Raw genomic sequence first — 17,245 nt, 5'->3', positions numbered from 1 at the left:
GAAGGTAAAATTTAAGTCGGTGGGGCTAAAACGGCACCGAGACTGGTTTTAAAAATGTGGGCTAGATTGCGTGTAGGTCTACCTTTGCGGCTAGTAGTTGACGGGGCTGAAGCCGTTTCGCTGATTGGGACAGATTCAACTACAAGGACTACTGGGACTACTCCAGGGGATAATACAGGCGTAATACTTGGACAATCGCTCGGCGAAGGCAATAATGAAAACATTGGGTAAAAATTGGATCATAAATCCAAGTTGCTGGCAGGGACAAAAGAGGCGTAGGCTTAAGGCCAGAGGGAGAGGTTAAATGCAAAAATTGAGACTCAAACCGGCGATTGGGTGGAGACTCGCATTTGAATCTGCTAAGCAACTCAAAACTCGAGTCAAAATTACTTAAGTGCTGCTTAGCCATGTTCAGTTTTAAGAATTGATTTCTCACAGAATTATATATTCTGAAGAAATAAGTTTCTTTGTCGATTCATTCTGGGCACGACCAACGCAAACCGCAGCCCTTCTTGCCAATTGCAGCGATCTTGTCGCAATCGCGCCCAGTGAGACCTGCACATTTAGCATTCTCACACAGCTAGCAATTAATAAGTTGCGACAGTGCCGAATCATCAGATGCGCGAGCGCAGATCGAAACGAAACACGGTGCACAAAGATAAATTAAGTAAACGCTAAAAAAAAAATTGTTCGTAAACAAACAAATTGTTTGGAGCGAAAATCAACAGCAAAAATTTGCGAACACACGCACAAACAAGTGTATGCACATGGGAGCACCAAAGCAAAATAATCAAAACGGGCAATAACAACAACACGGAACTGACGCCGTGTTTAATAAATACAATAATTAACAGACTTACTTATTTATAAATATCAATTAAAAGTATCTAGTCGGGAGCTACCGACTAGGGAATACCCTGAAACCTCTTATCCCAACCCCAAATGGAGTTCGCGCAACGCGGTCGTTTGAAGTTATAAAGATAAATTAAAAATAAAAAGTTTTCTTGGCGTTGTTAGAACTCGAAACTAACAACACTTCTTGCTGACGGCTCTACTCCACAGCCACACCTCCTAAACAATATTTACCTCGGTAGGGTTCGAACTCGCAACAAACCGCACTACTTGCGGGCGCCTCTACTCAACAGCCCCACCAATAATTGGGTCTTATTGAGAAAAAACGAATTAAAATAGCAGCACAGAAAACAATACAATCGCAATGGCAATGCTGTTGTTAGAATTCCAAGCAGAAGCGCATAAATGTGTGTGTGTTTACATGTATACAGAAATTCTTGTAATTTCAGGTAGCTGCCGAAAACACGTAGGCAATCAAACCACATATTTTCTGTGTGTTTCTTAACCGATATTAATGAAATTTGCTATGGTATATCTTATTATACCATAGAATATATGTGTATTCTCAAAAAGGCAATTGCATGTAAATTGTAGCTTAAATTGGTTGGCAATACAAGTTGGGTTATTAACTTGATTTATAGCTCTTTGGTGGTAGCTGGGAGGTGGCGATAGGTATGAAATGAAAAATACTTGAAATATCTATAATATTCTAGAAGCAACATATCATGTTTGGTGGCTCTAGCTCAAATTATTTACACAATTTGCTAAAAAAAACAGGATGTTGATATCGATTGCTTGGAAACGGAGTAACGGAGTTATCGATAATCTGAAACTAACTCGATCTGCGCAGACACTAAGAGGACCTACAACTAAAATTTCAAGTCTCTAACTCTTATTGGTTCTGATATCCTTGCATTCATACAAACAGACAGACGGACGGACAGACAGACGGACATAGCTAGATCGACTCGGCTATTGAGGCTGACAAGAATATATATACTTTATGGGGTCGGGGTCCTTCTGCGTGTTACATACATTTGCTCAAATCCATGATACCATTTTTAACCAGTTTTTATCGATTGATGCTGATCAAGAATATATATACTTTATGGGGTCGGAGACGCTTTCTTCTGCCTTTTACATTGACTTGCAAAAATACATTATAGCCTTCTTACCCATTTTCAATGGGTTTAGGGTATAAAAAGCTAGATTAAAGCGCACAAATATTGGAACATAAGTAAAACACATCAATCACTCTCAACTGAGAATAATATATTTTTAAGCTTTCTGTGTTGTCTGTGAAAAGGCAAAAGTTTATCTGAATGAATTACTTTTCATACATGGAAATAAAAAAAAACAGTAAATACGATGAAAACTAAATAGGCTTTTGCAAATTGCCCGCCATTCCTTGAGAGAATCCTAATATCTCCTTCTCTAATTCTCTACAAATTGATAGTTTTAAAAATAGATTGACTACTTATGTTATCTATACTGATATAGGTAATTCGTCATATATTGTGTTGTTTCGGCATTTCAGTAATTTGCTCAACTGCAATTCAGAACAAGTAGGAGGTTCTAGTCGGGAGCTCCCGACTAGGGGATACCCTGAACCCTCTTCTTCCAGCATCAAATGCATATATATTTTTTATTTTAGAAGCTATATGTCAAGTTTGGTGACTCCAGCTCTTATTATTTACCAAAATTGCCCAAAAAACAGGATATCGATATTTTTTCTCGATTGTTAAGAAACGGATTAATTTATCGATTATCGGAAACAAACTCGATCTGCGCGGGAACTAGGAGCACCTACATCGAAAATTTCAAGTCTCTAGCTCTTATAGGTTCTGAGATCCTTGCGTTCATACATACGGACGGACGGACAGACAGACATGGCTAGATCGACTCGGCTATTGATGCTGATCATGAATATATATACTTTATGGGGTCGGAGATGCTTCCGTCTGCCTGTTACATACATTTGGATTTTGCACAAATACAATATACCCTTATACCCGTTTTTAATGGGTTCAGGGTATAAAAACAGAACTTATTGCTGTTATAAGTTTTAAGTCCTCGTGCCTAGTTAACCTCTTAATTCTTTATTTTTCCAAATTTATGACATTAACGATGTGGTGGCGCTTGTATAAAAAAAAATTTAACCTTAACTGCCTATACTTATTATAGCAATTAGCTGATGTGTTTTGTAAAGATTAACTGGATGTGTTTAACTTTAATTGGTCAAAATTCTGTTTGTATTCATGCATTATTGTCTGTCCTTGTATAGTAGACTTTTTTATTGGTTTGACGCGGAGAAGAATTCTGCGGCCATCCCGATCACTTCTACGCTGCCCCAAATATACCCTTCTGTTGCGTAGTTGATATTTGCTCCTTAGGTCCGTACCTAGGCAAGTGATATACTTTTCCTTCTATTTCAATTACGATTTACTTTTCCTTGGTCACATTATATAACTGCGCGCAGGATCTTGAGAAAGAAAAGAAGATATTAGCTGGTGTAGATCTAGCACTTTCCGTTTAATTATTTACTGGTATTTTTCTCATCCCTATGCTTTTTTTTTTTTTTTTTGCTTAGTTGATCGGTTACGAAGCTTATACAAATAGTTACCCTTCTTGAAAACGATTGCGTGGCATCCAAACATTTTTTTAAACTGTTATGCTATATTCGTTCTCTTTATCGATTTAATTGAGTTATTTTAGATTGAGTTGGATTTTCTTTCAAGTGTAGTTTGTTAATGCAAATACACCAAGTTGTAAAAGCTAAGCAACTGCTTTAATTAATAAGGAAAAGTGATATTTTAGCTGCGTCTGCGTATAAGCCGGTGACAAATTCATTCACAGATAGTTATAAAGCCTGTGATAAAACTATTGTGGCTGGGAACTGCTGCTGCTTCTCAGAATAACAACTACCCTTCTCGGTATCAATATAATTTATTTATTGAGTTTATTGAATTATATATAACGCCGGGTCTTCTCACCATAAATAACGAAAGTTTCTTTTATAGGAAAACGAGCCTCTGATAATCAACGCACTGCAACAGTGCGGATTTTAGTAAAGGCGAGTCATCTACCCGTTTGATTGCTCGCGCTACCTACGAATCTAACCGATTTGTAAATGTGTTCTAAATATTAAGCCATAATTTACCCCTGTGTCGATCTGCGGTTTCAATTGATCCCTTTAGAAATAAGTGCTTTTAAAACAAGGGTGTCTTGCAACAGCGATGCGAGCAGTTGTTGCTGAAACAAATTAAACGATAAATGACCTAAAGTGTTGTACAATTTTTAAATGGAAATGCATGTCACACTTGAACTGCTAGTAAAGCAGGCATAAACTTTAGACAAATTTTAGTGAACTAGAATAAGAATTAGAATAAGAATAATTTATGGATCGAAAATTCAAGAATGATGACGAATTATGCTGATGTTCTACAATAAATTGTTGTTCAATGTGTCTTTGGTAGAATAATCGTGTATTTAAAACGGAAGGATAATTTCAAATTGCTTAAACATAAGGCGACACTTAGCAATCCGGTTTCGTTGAAGCGTGCGCAGCTAACATCTGGTTGCTTGGGGAAATTTCCCAATCAGTGCTTGGGGATTCTGTTCAAAGACTACCGATGTGTTCCACAAGTATAATGAGCGTACCTCATTGATCTCCTCAGAGGATGAGAGGGCGGGCACACATTTCAGATACGATAAAACCCATTCAACGAGATTATGCAACGTTCAGTTTTGCCAACGCAGGCAATATGGTCGGGGAATGATTGTTGCTTGATTAAACTAATTTGCAGAAAATAAAGTTATTTCAATGTTACCTTCAGTCAGAGTTCGCTATCCGAATATAAACAATAACGGCATAACCTTTAATTGATGTGTCTGAAAGAGCATGAAGCACGATGAGACTCGATGTGTAACCAATATGTTGTGCTAAGTTTGGATGCCTTTTTAAGAGAATGTTATTGCCATACCTTTGCCACTTCTCGGACAGGTAAAGGGAAAATGAAATATTCTAGCATTTATCAAAAAGGTAAAGTGTTTTAAACATAATTTTTAATTGTATGGCTACTGACGCTAACAAGCCGAGCTGATGAACTACGCGAGGTACTTAGGAAAGTACTTTAAGTATAAGCAGGGTGCGCAAACTTACGTATGTGAGCGTGTTATCGTCTTAGGTCCAATGAACTCCATGAATGTTGCTTGTGTGCATTATGTTGAAAACATCGGCAACTGGGGGTATATCTCGATTAACAATGCGGTAACCGTTTGAAATAAATTTTTCAAGTAACAGTTGGGCGTGTGACATTAGTTGAAATTGGCCCTCTTTGGACGTCAATATAAAAACCATCGGTGATCGTTGGTATCCCAAATTTGATGAAACGTAGCAGTTGCTGTTCTAGAGATAATAATTAATGATTCCCCATCCCCATATAGTTAAGTTAGCAATTACGTGGCCACTGCTGTCTAGTATTTGCATGCTGATATACGAAGTCCAAACGAATAGCTCCCTTTCTGTGTTTTCGGCCTTATTGATCAAATACATGATACATTAATGGTGGATGGTTGACATGCAATTCCCAGTGCGCTTATGCATCGTACTGATATATGTCTAATCCTGTGTTTAATGGAAGAGGGAAGCCTGTATATGTACACTGGGTATTGGGTACAACGAATTAAGCAAAGGTAGCTTTGCCTTTCTACCTCGTTATCCAAAAAGGCACGTTGTTTTGCATGGCGATCGTGTCATATGACTATTTGAATGGAATATGGGTTATTTGACGAATTCTGCAACAATGAATGCGAAAATGTTTACAATCATGATTTAATTTTGAATCGTTGACATGTGACCGGGCTGAAAACAATGAAAGCATAGAGATTGATGAAAATATGCTGGTGAAGTTGAAGATGCGGTGCTGTCAAGATGCAGTCGCACAAGAAAATGAGATAATGCCCCCATTTACAAATCATAAAACAAAACACTAGGAGCGAATTAAAATGTTTCCAAGAAAACCTACATCACGCATCAGCGATTTGATAAAACGCTCCTGGGCATAATAGCATTTGTTCAAGTGTTCAATAACTCTCCCAAGCACCCGGTACATGACCAACCCCACCCAAAATTGAAGCTTATTATCAAAATGCGATAACTTTTGTATCACTTTTACAGTTCACCGCTGAAGATATAGTAACGGAATGAGAAGAGGTTATTACATCCCAAAGCACGATGTTATTCTGGCACCTGCATTTCTGCCAGAAGACATTGACGTGACTGTTTCATTCTCGATTACTAACTCTTCCAAATGTAAGGTAATGACTTTCTATAGATACTCTTCCCAAATGGATTCTTTATAAATGATAAAGGTGCTATTCTGGATCATAGACTTTAATTCGAGTTTTATTCTTCAACCGTGGTCTACAAGGCGAGAAATTTATATCTCTTGTACGACCTATTCTATGTGTATGCTTCATGTCTGGTAGCCACAATATTCCATTCATCAAGGCATCATGGAATCTGTACAGAAACAATTCTTGGTGTTTGCCCTTCAGGTCTTCAATTGGGATCATCTTGTGCAGTTACCGTCATACTCCAATAGACTCTGAATATTATTCCCTCTATGATTTTTTCTAAAACTGTATATGGTCTACATATCTGGGTCGATGAGCGTATTAAACGTCTTTGTTCCTACTAGACTAACCAACGATTAACATTATTTTAACTCTTTAAAAGAAATTGATAAACAAAAATTGCTACAATTATACACGATTTGAGACTATTGGCTTTTAATAACACTGTTTAACAACCAAATTATATCTGTTACCAAGCCTCCTTTTTCTAATACTTATAGGGTCTCATAAGGAAAGAGAAAGTTTTAAGCTGAACAGTGATAAGCGAGTTTTACTTGTGCTCCTAACTTTTTTGTGACGCTAGGCGACAACATGTATAAGAAAATATATATATTTTCCCCATATTTCAATAAGAGAGACCCAGTAGGAATAATAGTTCCCAATCCTTATCGCCCACAGAGCAAGTCCCAGCGACATCCTCTCTAAGTATAAGGATTTAATATCCTAAATTGCACATGGAGCAATTCCCTTTGATACCCTAGTGAGCATAATCTGAGGCAGTGCCTCGAACACAAGCTAACCAGTGTCCGGTCTGAGTCTGAGGTTTTCTCTTTCCAAGTTTATATTGTCTGTAGTAGACGGTCTAATTAATACTAACCACATTATCATTAATTATGAGTCCCGTGACGCTAAGCAACTCTGGCAGGTGCCAACTAACCCTAATTTTCCCCCTCCTCTTTCTTTGCGTCTCGGTAAACTACAAATATATTTGGACATGGAAGGCTGAGATTTGTGCTCCGGTGAAAATCACTTTTTGATTATGCTTAAGACTTGTGCTTGAAAACTTTGATATGCAATGTTCCACCTGTTGTGTAGTGTTTGTTTATAAATTATTGCATTTATCAAAATCAGCACCAGTCGCGAGCTGTTAGCGTCTATTCGGATTAACTCACATTGTTGGTACATTATCTGCTTGTGTTGTTTGTGTACGATTATATTTTGTTTGACCTATTTCTGTGCACTGTTTTTCGTTGGCTATGCGCTCTCGCTATTTTATTCTAATAATTATTGACCCGGGTAGTCATTTATCATAAATTCCACATGCATTGTTTGTTACAGCTCCTGCCATGACATTGTACGATGTTCTCAGTTTCAACATGAGTCCCAAATTTAATGAGGAAGGCGACAAATATGCTGTACTCTGCATTAATTTATTGCAATCAGGACATGGCTCAGTCTACCCCTAAAACTGTTGTGAAAATTGCAAGCATCGCCATCACACGTTGCTGCACTTTTGTCAACTAATGGAAGCGTCTGAAAATGTGCAAGTGTCCTCATCGTTGACTTCTGCATAGGGGATTCCACGACAGCTCTACAATACTAATATGAAATCTCGTTTGTCACCATTTGAAGTAACTCTACATTTAGAAAACATCGTTTAATTTCAATAATCTGATTTGAGTAGAGCCTACCTCAATTTCTGAGAAATTTATATTTAACACCATCAAAACCAAATAACAGTAAATAACACAGAGCTAATTTTTGGTCAGATTCGTAGATTATTTTGTACTGGCTGCAACAGCATTCTATTACACTGTTGAAAACTGATTTTCCATTATTCAGCGTGAATTAATACCGTGGCACAATAGCTCTGCCAAGAACCCGACAATGATATGAAAAGGGATACTATCGATGCTGAGAAACGGAAACCTATATTTACTGCAATCATCGAAAATACCTATATTCTTGACTGGCTTAACGGAAATAGTTCGTACAATTGGTCACTCCGAGCTATGGCAAATGTTACATAACATACATCCTCAGCAGAACTTCGCCAACATAACTATTTCAAGCACAGGGACGATAAAAGCAATTTTAAATTTCTAAGCTCTTTAATATACCTTCTCGTCCGTTCACACCACTTTCATCTGATCCCAATAATCCGCGCTCTTTGCCTGAATGTGAAATTCTCACCAACAACAAGATCACTACTCCCACGGATGTATCAATGGTTGTCATACCGCCGGACTCCGTTAACGGCCACTTCGTAGCTGACTGTCTTACCTATCTCTTGAAAGAGCTCCTTTCAAGATGGCTGGGATGTTTAATCATATTTTGTACATTTATACATTATTAATGTATGCTTAAATGGAACCAATAGATTATGTTAAGCTAATGCCAACAATTTTTAGCAGATGCAAGTTAATGTACAAGTTTTGGCTATTTTTATACCCAGATCCTATTGAAAATGCGTAAAAAGGGTATAATGTATTTGGGCAAATGTAACAGGCAGAATCATCTGCGACCCCATAAAGTAGATCAAGATTATCAGCATCAACAGCCGAGGCTATCTAGCCATGTCCGTCTGTCCGTATGTATGAATTCAAGGATTTCAGAACGTATATGAGCTAGGAAAATTTTAGCTGTAGGTCCTCCCAATCCATGCGTAGCACGAATTTGTTTCCGATAATCAATAACTTACTCCGTTTCCAATTAATCGATACAATCGATATCGAAATCTTGTTATTTGAGCAAATTGGGTTAATATTAAGAACTGGAGTCACTATACATTATATGTTGCTTCTAAAATATTATATATATCAAGTATCTTTCATTTCATACCAATCGCCACCTCCCCGCTACCACCCTAATCTATAAATCAAGTAAATACACAAATTTACCCTGCCCACCAATATTAGCCACCATTTAAATGCAATTGACTTTTGTATTTCTAAAGTATACACGAATATTCAGTAGTTCAATAAGATGTAGAAAATTTCATCAAGATTGGTTAAGAAACACAGAAGTTATTGAATAAAACATGTCTGCAGGCCTTGAGTTTGAGGCAGCAAGCGCAAATTCCAAGAATTTCTGCATGCATGTACACACACCTAATCATGCGAGCCTGCTTGGAATTCTATCAACAGCATTGCAATTGCGATTGTATTGTTTTCTGTGCTGCTATTTCAATTTGTTTTTTTCTCATCAAGACTCTATTGGTGTGGCTGTTGAGTAGAGGCGCCGGCAAGTAGTGCTGTTTGTTGCGAGTTCGAACCCTACCGAGGCTGTTGAGTAGATTCAGCAGCAAGTAATGCTGTCAGTTGCAAGTTTAAACCCTGCCAAGGGAACTTCCTTTTTTTAATTTATCTTTCTTTCTATAAACCAGCTGCATTTGGTGTTGGAATAAGAGGGTTCAGGCAAAGACAATATAAACAATAAGATGAGTAAAGCCCGGCCTTTGAGGCTTCGCACGACATGCCTGCCTGTCTGTTCGTTCTCCAAAAACCAGACGACGAATGCCGAAGTCGTGGCTTGCTGATACTGACTCGAGCAACAAATTTAGTCGCCAGCCTGCCTTCAGCAAAGCTGGTCGATGATCTATGCGTCGCTTCGTTTTCGAAGTACATTGAGCGAAAAAGTTTTGAACTTACGATCGACGCAAAGTATCTTTGTCTTATCCATGAAATGCATGGTTTATTTAAATGATATATTACCCTAGATTCTAACGATAAATTTTATAGGCAAATTTAAGAACTAAATAATTTGTACACCAGGCGCATCTTGTGCAATAACTATGTTAAGAAAATAGCACACATAGATTGTTTTTACTTTTGTTTTTGGACAGTGCATGCTCAAGAGAAATTTTTGTCTCAAAATATGTATATATGTGTTGTTATTCACGGCTCTGTCTTTAGCTGGCAACTTAATTATTCAAATATTAATGCATGTCATGTACTGAGGTTGGCTCCGTAGAAAATATGTACTTTTGAGTTGAAACAAATATTTATATAACTTCTTTAAATTAAATTATTATTATTTTTAAGTAATAAAAATTAAATTAAGAAATAAAAGTGAAAATTTGTTGTCTTAAAGATAAATTTTATTTATTTATTTTTTTTATTTAATTATTTTTTATTCGAATTATAATGTACAAAGTCGCCGCTAACTAAATATTAAATCCAAATTCATATTTATTTATACAAATTAATATTTGATTTTTTTTTGTTTAGCACTTTTTATTTCTTAATTGGAAAATAAAAATGATATTAATTTAATATAAAGAAATTATATAAATGTTTGCATCGACTTAAAAATACATATTTTTTACGGAGCCAACCTCAGTAAAAATAGCCGACATATGTATGTGAATAAAAATTTGGGGTAGGTCATGATCAGCGCTAGAAACCAAGAAAATTTATTTCTTTGCCAGCCAGAGATTTTAGCAGCACATTCAAATATGCTGTTATGTATGCCCTCATAGAGCAGAAGCTGAGAGTACATTCTACTTTTAGCTTATTCGCTCTCTCGGCTGTGAGAGCGCAGTAAAACAGATTTCGTCTGCGTTCTAAATTTTCAAAAAGTCAAGCTACATCGTATCATTTTGTTGTATGGCGTTACTCATCTTAGTGTTTATATTGTCTTTGGTTCAGGGTATCTCCTAGTCCGGAGCCCCCGACTAGAACCTCTTGTTTAAATTCAGTTTTTTGCCTAAACCTTTTATTCTTAAGTTATCCTATTAAGTCGACATTACATTCTCAATACAAAAATGTACAATTTTTTTATTACGCAAAATAAAAATAATAATTAAAACACCTAACTAAACCAATAAATTAGATTCAATAATTGTGTTCAATTGTGTACAAGAAATATGTTTATTTTTTATGCTTTTGGGTATGTTAATTATTGCATTCTTAAAATCATATTATTAATATAGCACATAAGCAACTTGATATTTGAGATACTAAATTATACAATACGAGGGTGGGTTGCCGCTTAATAAATTGAATAAGAGGTTAACATATTTAATTTTTTTAAGCTATTTATTATCGGAATCAACAGACATTTGAAAAGTTTTAAAATTTTCATTATTTATCTTATTTGTTGACTACCATTAGTTTTAGCCACATTAAAATTGGGATAAAACTTGGGTATCAATTAAAGACTAACAGTAGACTCGTTCATCTTACAAATCAAATTTAAGGTAAAAATGTTGTAATTCTGGCAAACAAGTAAATATATAAAATTAAGTTGATCGTTCAGCGGATATAAGCTAGAAAGTATGATACATCCATATGTAATATTAACCCTTTAGTTAAAACCAATTTATAATATTTGGTCGAGTTTTATTAAAAAAAAAAAATTAATGTAAATATGTTGTAATTCTGGCAATAAAGTTGATTATCGTTCAGCGGACATAAGCTAGAAAGTTGAATATATCCATATGTAATTTTAACCCTTTAGTTAAAACAAATTTATAATATATGGTCGAGTTCACACTAGCTTTTTAAATTTTTTTTTTATATAAGGCAGCAACCCTTGTAACTGCATTAAAGAGCGCATTATGTAATTTATAAAGCATGTTAAAATGTTTGTTGCAATTGTAAGATACATTTTTGTTAGCTCTATTGACGACGACGTGTATTACGTTGTTTATCAAACCGCATTTCCATTTCTTCAAGAACCTTGGGTGTGTAACGTACCACAAGCTTTACGGAACCAACCGCTTGCTTTAATAATTCAACTGCTTTTTCATGATTTTCCCCTTCAACCGACTGAAAAGAAACAAAAATACTATAATCTTACCCTAATTTATTTGTGGATTATAAATATAGCTATTACTCGAGATTCTCATAGCCGTTTTGACCGATATCCGCTCCCTGAAATCTGATGAATATATTTACAGTTCATACACACTTTTAAATTTAAACACTTACGAATTAATGGATGTAATTTTTGGTCATGATTTACTAATGTTAATTTTTATTATTTTTCGGATATTCCCCAACTCACATTTTACAGTTTTGGAGTAGAAGACAGAGCAATAAGTACTGTTTCCATTTCAGTGAATAAACTTCCAGAATCGGTTTTATCAAGCATAGCTCGGATGTTAAAACTAATTTTAAAATTTAATGCCCTTTTTAATACATATATACATAAGTGCTTCCCGAGGTCGAGAAATTTTATTGCGTTTAAGTTTGGAAATATAAATCTAACCGAACCACCTTGAACTCCACATCTAGATATATTTTTCACAGATGTTTGAAAATGAATTTGAAGACTATCGCATTAAGAACTAAAAATGTTGTCTCGCATTTCCCAACAACTCGCTTTGTTTCTGAGAAAATTATGAATCATGTGTCGAAGAAATTTTCACAAAGATGTTTAAAAAAGAGTTCCAAAATGGTCGGATAGTAAGCAAAAGGATGCTTACAACTGTTGTCCCGTAATTCACTACAGTTGTCGCTTGTAAATTACAAAATCGCTAAAACACGCATTCATTCATATAAAAAGATCAGACAAAAAAATGTTGATTTTGATTTTACATACCAGAGTTGTGGAATTATACGAGAGGTGTGAAACAAGTCTTTACTGAATTTGCACTATGTTGGAAATAAGTTTCAACCCAAAACTTTACCCATTAGATCTTTGACCTCTACTTCAATCAGAATTTTCGATAAGTGTAAGCCATTTAATGGATTTTCACAAAGATCTTTAAAAGAGAGTATCAATCCGTTGTATGCAACTGTTCTGTGGGATTTTTCACAAAACCACCACACGCTATGACATAGTGTTAGCTTACCACTCCATTTACTGAAAGTAGCTGATCTCCTCTTTTTAGCCCTCCATGTCTATCTGCAACACCACCTGGTATTATTCGCGATATATAAATGGGAGAATTCTGCTCTTTGCCTCCCATGACATTGAAGCCCAAACCTGAAAGAAATGCAAGTCGGATATAAACTATGCCTATATAATTTATAATTGAAATTATTTTAAATATTGCTTATAATAAATTGTTTATTATACGACCTTTAACAAACACTAGCAGGTCATAAGATACGGGCATATTGTCCTTCCAGTCCATGCGCAGATCGACCTCTCGTTTGTTGAGCAATTTGGGTCAATATTGAAAGCTATAGTCACTAATCTTCATATGTTGCTTCTAGATTAGTACATATATAACATGAATATTTCATTTTATACCTAGCCCAACTCCCCGCTACTACCACCTACCTATAAATCATGTTGATAGCCCAACTTGTATTGCCCACCAAATTAAGCTACAATTTTAATGAAATTTACGTTTTGAGAGTACACAAATATTCTATGGTACAATAAGATATACTATAGAAAATTTCATAAAGATCGGTTAAGAAACACACAGAAATTATGTGGTTTGACTGCCCACGTTTTTTCGGCAGCTAGCGCAAATTACAAGAATTTCTGTATACATGTACACACACACATTTATGCGCGTCTGCTTGTAATTCTATCAACAGCATTGCAATTGCGACTGTATTGTTTTCTGTGCTGCTATTCTAATTCGTTTTTTTTTTTCTCATTATGACTAAATGATTTGTGTGGTTGTTGAGTAGAGGCGGTGGAAAGTGGTGTGGTCTGTCGCCAGTTCGAGCCCTACCGAAGAAATTATTATTACTTTTTTTTTTTGGGTGGTGTGGCTGTTGAGTAAAAATGGCGGCAAGTAGTGCAGTTAGTTGCGAGTTCGAACCCTGACAAGAACCACTTTTTATACCTTGAACCAATTAAAAATGGGTAAAAAGTGTATAGTGTATTTGTGCAAAATGTAAATTTATATAACAGGCAGAAGGAAGCATCCCGACCCCATTTAGAATATATATATTTTTGATCAGCATCAATAGCCGACTTTTTGAGAATACACAAAAATTCTATGGTACAATAAGATATACTGTAGAAAATTTCATTAAGATCGGTGAAGAAAAAACCAAAGTTATACTGCGCAATTGGATGGGGCTGCTTAAAAACTTCAAAACTACGAAAACTTCAAGAACTTCTGTATACATTGACACATACACATTCATGCGCGTCTGCTCCGCATTCTAACAGCATTGTAATTGCGACTGTTTTCTATGCTGCTATTTTAATTGTTTTTTTTTCTTCTCAATAATACTTTATTATTGGCGTGGCTGTTGAAACCTACCGGGGAAACTATTTTTTGTTTTAGCTGGTGTGGCTGTTGATTAGAGTCAGAAAGTAATACGGTCAGTTGCGAGTTCGAACCATGCCAAGGGACCTTTGTTTTTTTAATTTATCTTTATTACTACAAACGAGCACGTAGCTCGAGCTCCTAACTAGAAACTCTTACTTGTTATATCCTGAATCCATTGACAATGGTAAAATCTTTTTGTAAAAATGTTAATAACAGGCAAAAGGAAGCATCTCCGACCCCATAAAGAGTATATGTTCTTGATCAGCATCAATAGCCAAGCCGGTCTAGCCATGTTCGTCTGCCTTTCTGTCCGTATGTAGGAAAGCAAAGGATCTTAGCTTTTTCCCATTTTTAAAACATTTTCGGTGATTTTTAAAATGTAAGTTTATGGACTTTATTCAATATTTGTACAAATCGATTCAAAATCGAATTTATGAGCTCATACTCAATAAGGGAAAATTGAGTATGACCAATTTGTTGAAAAACCTATAAGTTATTAAATATTAAGGTTTTGAAATAGGTTCATGGCTTGAAAGTTTAACAAGAGTAGTGTGTGCTAACCTGATAACCCAAATTTTACTGTCTTCTTTATTTCTTTATTTTCTAAACCATTTTGTTTTATCTAACGACATTTATTCTTGCTCGAACTTTAGTTCTACAGACTCTTAGAAGTAAATTTCATAATTGTAACTTGGGTCACCGTATATCTAGTTTATTTGAAATTGTTGACAACTCGCTTCGATTCTGCGAAATCGCAATCAATATACCGTCTCCTATTCTTAAGCACTTATTACGACTTACACAAATTGATACATATGTTTACACATTACATCCAACGGAAAACTAGCTGGGTGAGTATAATACATACATACATACCTTCCTCTGTTTTTGGCAATTCTACAACTCTTGGATGTGCATGGCCTTCACTGGCAGCAAAAGCAGCCACAGTTGCTTTAGCTGTTGCAGACGCCCGAACATCGTGTGAGCCTTGTATATCAACTGTTTCGTAAACGTGTTCATAGACTTCACGCACAGAGTTCAAAAAATCAGAATTTAGAACTTTTTGTAATGCGGCCAATTTTGTGGTTGGAAAATCTCCGCTAGCCTGAAGCTTTTCTAATAATTCTATTGACCTTTTTACATCTGTAAAGATAATTGATTTATAAGACTCTAATGTGAGGATATGTGCCTCACCCCTTGCCAAGTTCAAGGGCTCACAGATTTCAGTCATATTACTGCCCCTGCACATAAAATGTAAGTATATTATTTTGTGTTGTAAGTTACCACCTTTATTAAGTGGACTTTTTGAGTGTGGCAGTCTACATTACCTATGTCAGAATATTTGTCCCTAGCTCACAATTCAATATCTTTTATTAATAGAGATGAGAAATATATACTCAAGCCACTAACAGTAACTAGTATTTAAAAGTATCTAGTATTTAAAAGTAACTAGTTCCTGTTGTTACCATTTTCAAAAGGAAAAGATAACTTATGTCATTAGGCAATAAAGAAAAAGCTCTGGCAAACGCAATTATGTTTATATGCAAAGGTACACATATGTATATTATTGCACTTTCAGGATACTGTCAAAACTTCAATGTTACCAAACACTTTATATCTTCTGTGCGTCTTAACCGATCTAGATAATGTCTAGATGCTATTGTACTTTTCAATGCCGTTAGCTATAATATAATTGATCAGAGTATACTTTTTAAAAATTACATTTCGAATTAATCGTTTAATTGGGTTCAAGGTAAAAATTTGAAAATTTGAAATTTTTAGATATTTAAGAAGTTTATGAATGATGTGCCAAATGTAATATAGGCATAGATAAATGCTCATACAAAAGCTTATCTATCATTTTGCACATAGTTTATTAACTTCTTTTCGTGAAGGTGTCTTTGAGAAAATATTTATTGTAAACCAAAGTTGAGTTCAAAGAAAGTCACCTCTTTCAAAAGCAAATACAAAATTGATCGATAATTGTGGGTGGCATTTTTGAGGCACGAGATTGGTTTACTTCTATGGACATATTTTTATACTCTTAACCCATTAAAAATGGGTATAAGGGTATATTGTACATGTGAAAATTTAAATGTATGTAACAGGCAGAAGGAAGCATCTCCGAGCCCATAGAGTATATATCAGCATCAATAGCCGAGTCGATCTAGCCATGTGCGTCTGTCTGTCTGTCCGTCAGTCCGTCCGTCCGTATGTATGAACGCAAGGATCTCAGAACCTATAAGAGCTGGAGACTTGAAATTTAGGTGTGGGTGCTCCTAGTGCCTGCATAGATCGTGTGTATTTCCGATAATCGATAACATACTCATTGTCCAAGCAATCGATAAAAATCTATATCGATATCCTGTTTTTTGCGCAATTTTGGTAAATTATAAGTGCCAGAGTCACCAAACTTGACATATAGAAGAGGGGTAGGGGTATCCCCTAGTCGGGAGCTCCCGACTAGAAGCTTTTACTTGTTTAAGTGTGTCAGCTCAATACAGAAGTCCCGGTTATTATAATTTATCACTGCCATTTTCATTTAACAGTGATAGTTGTTGGTATGACACTAACGATCATTCCTACACGACACTCGGTAATCGTTCTGCCGCGATTTCGGCACTCTTTAAATAGCCTTTATGTTACGGGCAGCAATAACATTAAGAAAATAAATAGTGCACCAATACTATGCTGCTTTTGGGATTGCCAGCTGGAGGATAGTTATCGATAGATTCGGGTACGCAACTATCGGAGCCACCAGTTCCTTCGCGTGACTCTGGAGATTTTTGAAAGGGAGAGTGGTTTTTGTTAATGGGAAGAAAAATAAAAAATAAAAAAAGTAAGAAA

At 35.7% G+C, this 17,245-nt stretch overlaps 1 protein-coding gene across 4 annotated transcripts; it reads right to left on the bottom strand.

Moving 5' to 3' along the window:
• Positions 1 to 11,060: 11,060 nt before the first annotated feature.
• LOC115760384 (protein lin-7 homolog C) lies at positions 11,061 to 15,777 on the bottom strand. Of its 4 annotated transcripts, XR_004017624.1 has the most exons (6): positions 15,727 to 15,777; positions 15,593 to 15,639; positions 15,275 to 15,541; positions 13,010 to 13,143; positions 12,757 to 12,919; positions 12,173 to 12,691 (listed from the first exon to the last, which is right to left on the bottom strand). XR_004017624.1 is itself a non-coding variant. In XM_030701678.1 (5 exons), exons 2-5 carry the CDS (start codon positions 15,627 to 15,629, stop codon positions 11,832 to 11,834), a joined length of 588 nt encoding a protein of 195 aa, XP_030557538.1. In that variant the 5' UTR covers positions 15,630 to 15,639; positions 15,727 to 15,776; the 3' UTR covers positions 11,061 to 11,831. The 4 variants fall into 4 exon arrangements, 3 of the variants coding, with proteins under 3 accessions (XP_030557538.1, XP_030557540.1, XP_030557541.1); XM_030701678.1 differs by lacking the exons at positions 12,173 to 12,691; positions 12,757 to 12,919 and adding an exon at positions 11,061 to 11,981 and having other exon boundaries at positions 15,727 to 15,776; XM_030701680.1 differs by lacking the exons at positions 12,173 to 12,691; positions 12,757 to 12,919 and adding an exon at positions 12,049 to 12,093.
• Between the last annotated feature and the right edge of the window lie 1,468 nt (positions 15,778 to 17,245).

This window comes from Drosophila novamexicana, unplaced genomic scaffold (assembly GCF_003285875.2).
Source record: "Drosophila novamexicana strain 15010-1031.04,08,12 unplaced genomic scaffold, DnovRS2.1 tig00000434-arrow-pilon, whole genome shotgun sequence".
Taxonomy (NCBI): domain Eukaryota; kingdom Metazoa; phylum Arthropoda; class Insecta; order Diptera; family Drosophilidae; genus Drosophila; species Drosophila novamexicana.
This window is presented reverse-complemented; position numbering and strand designations above follow the sequence as displayed.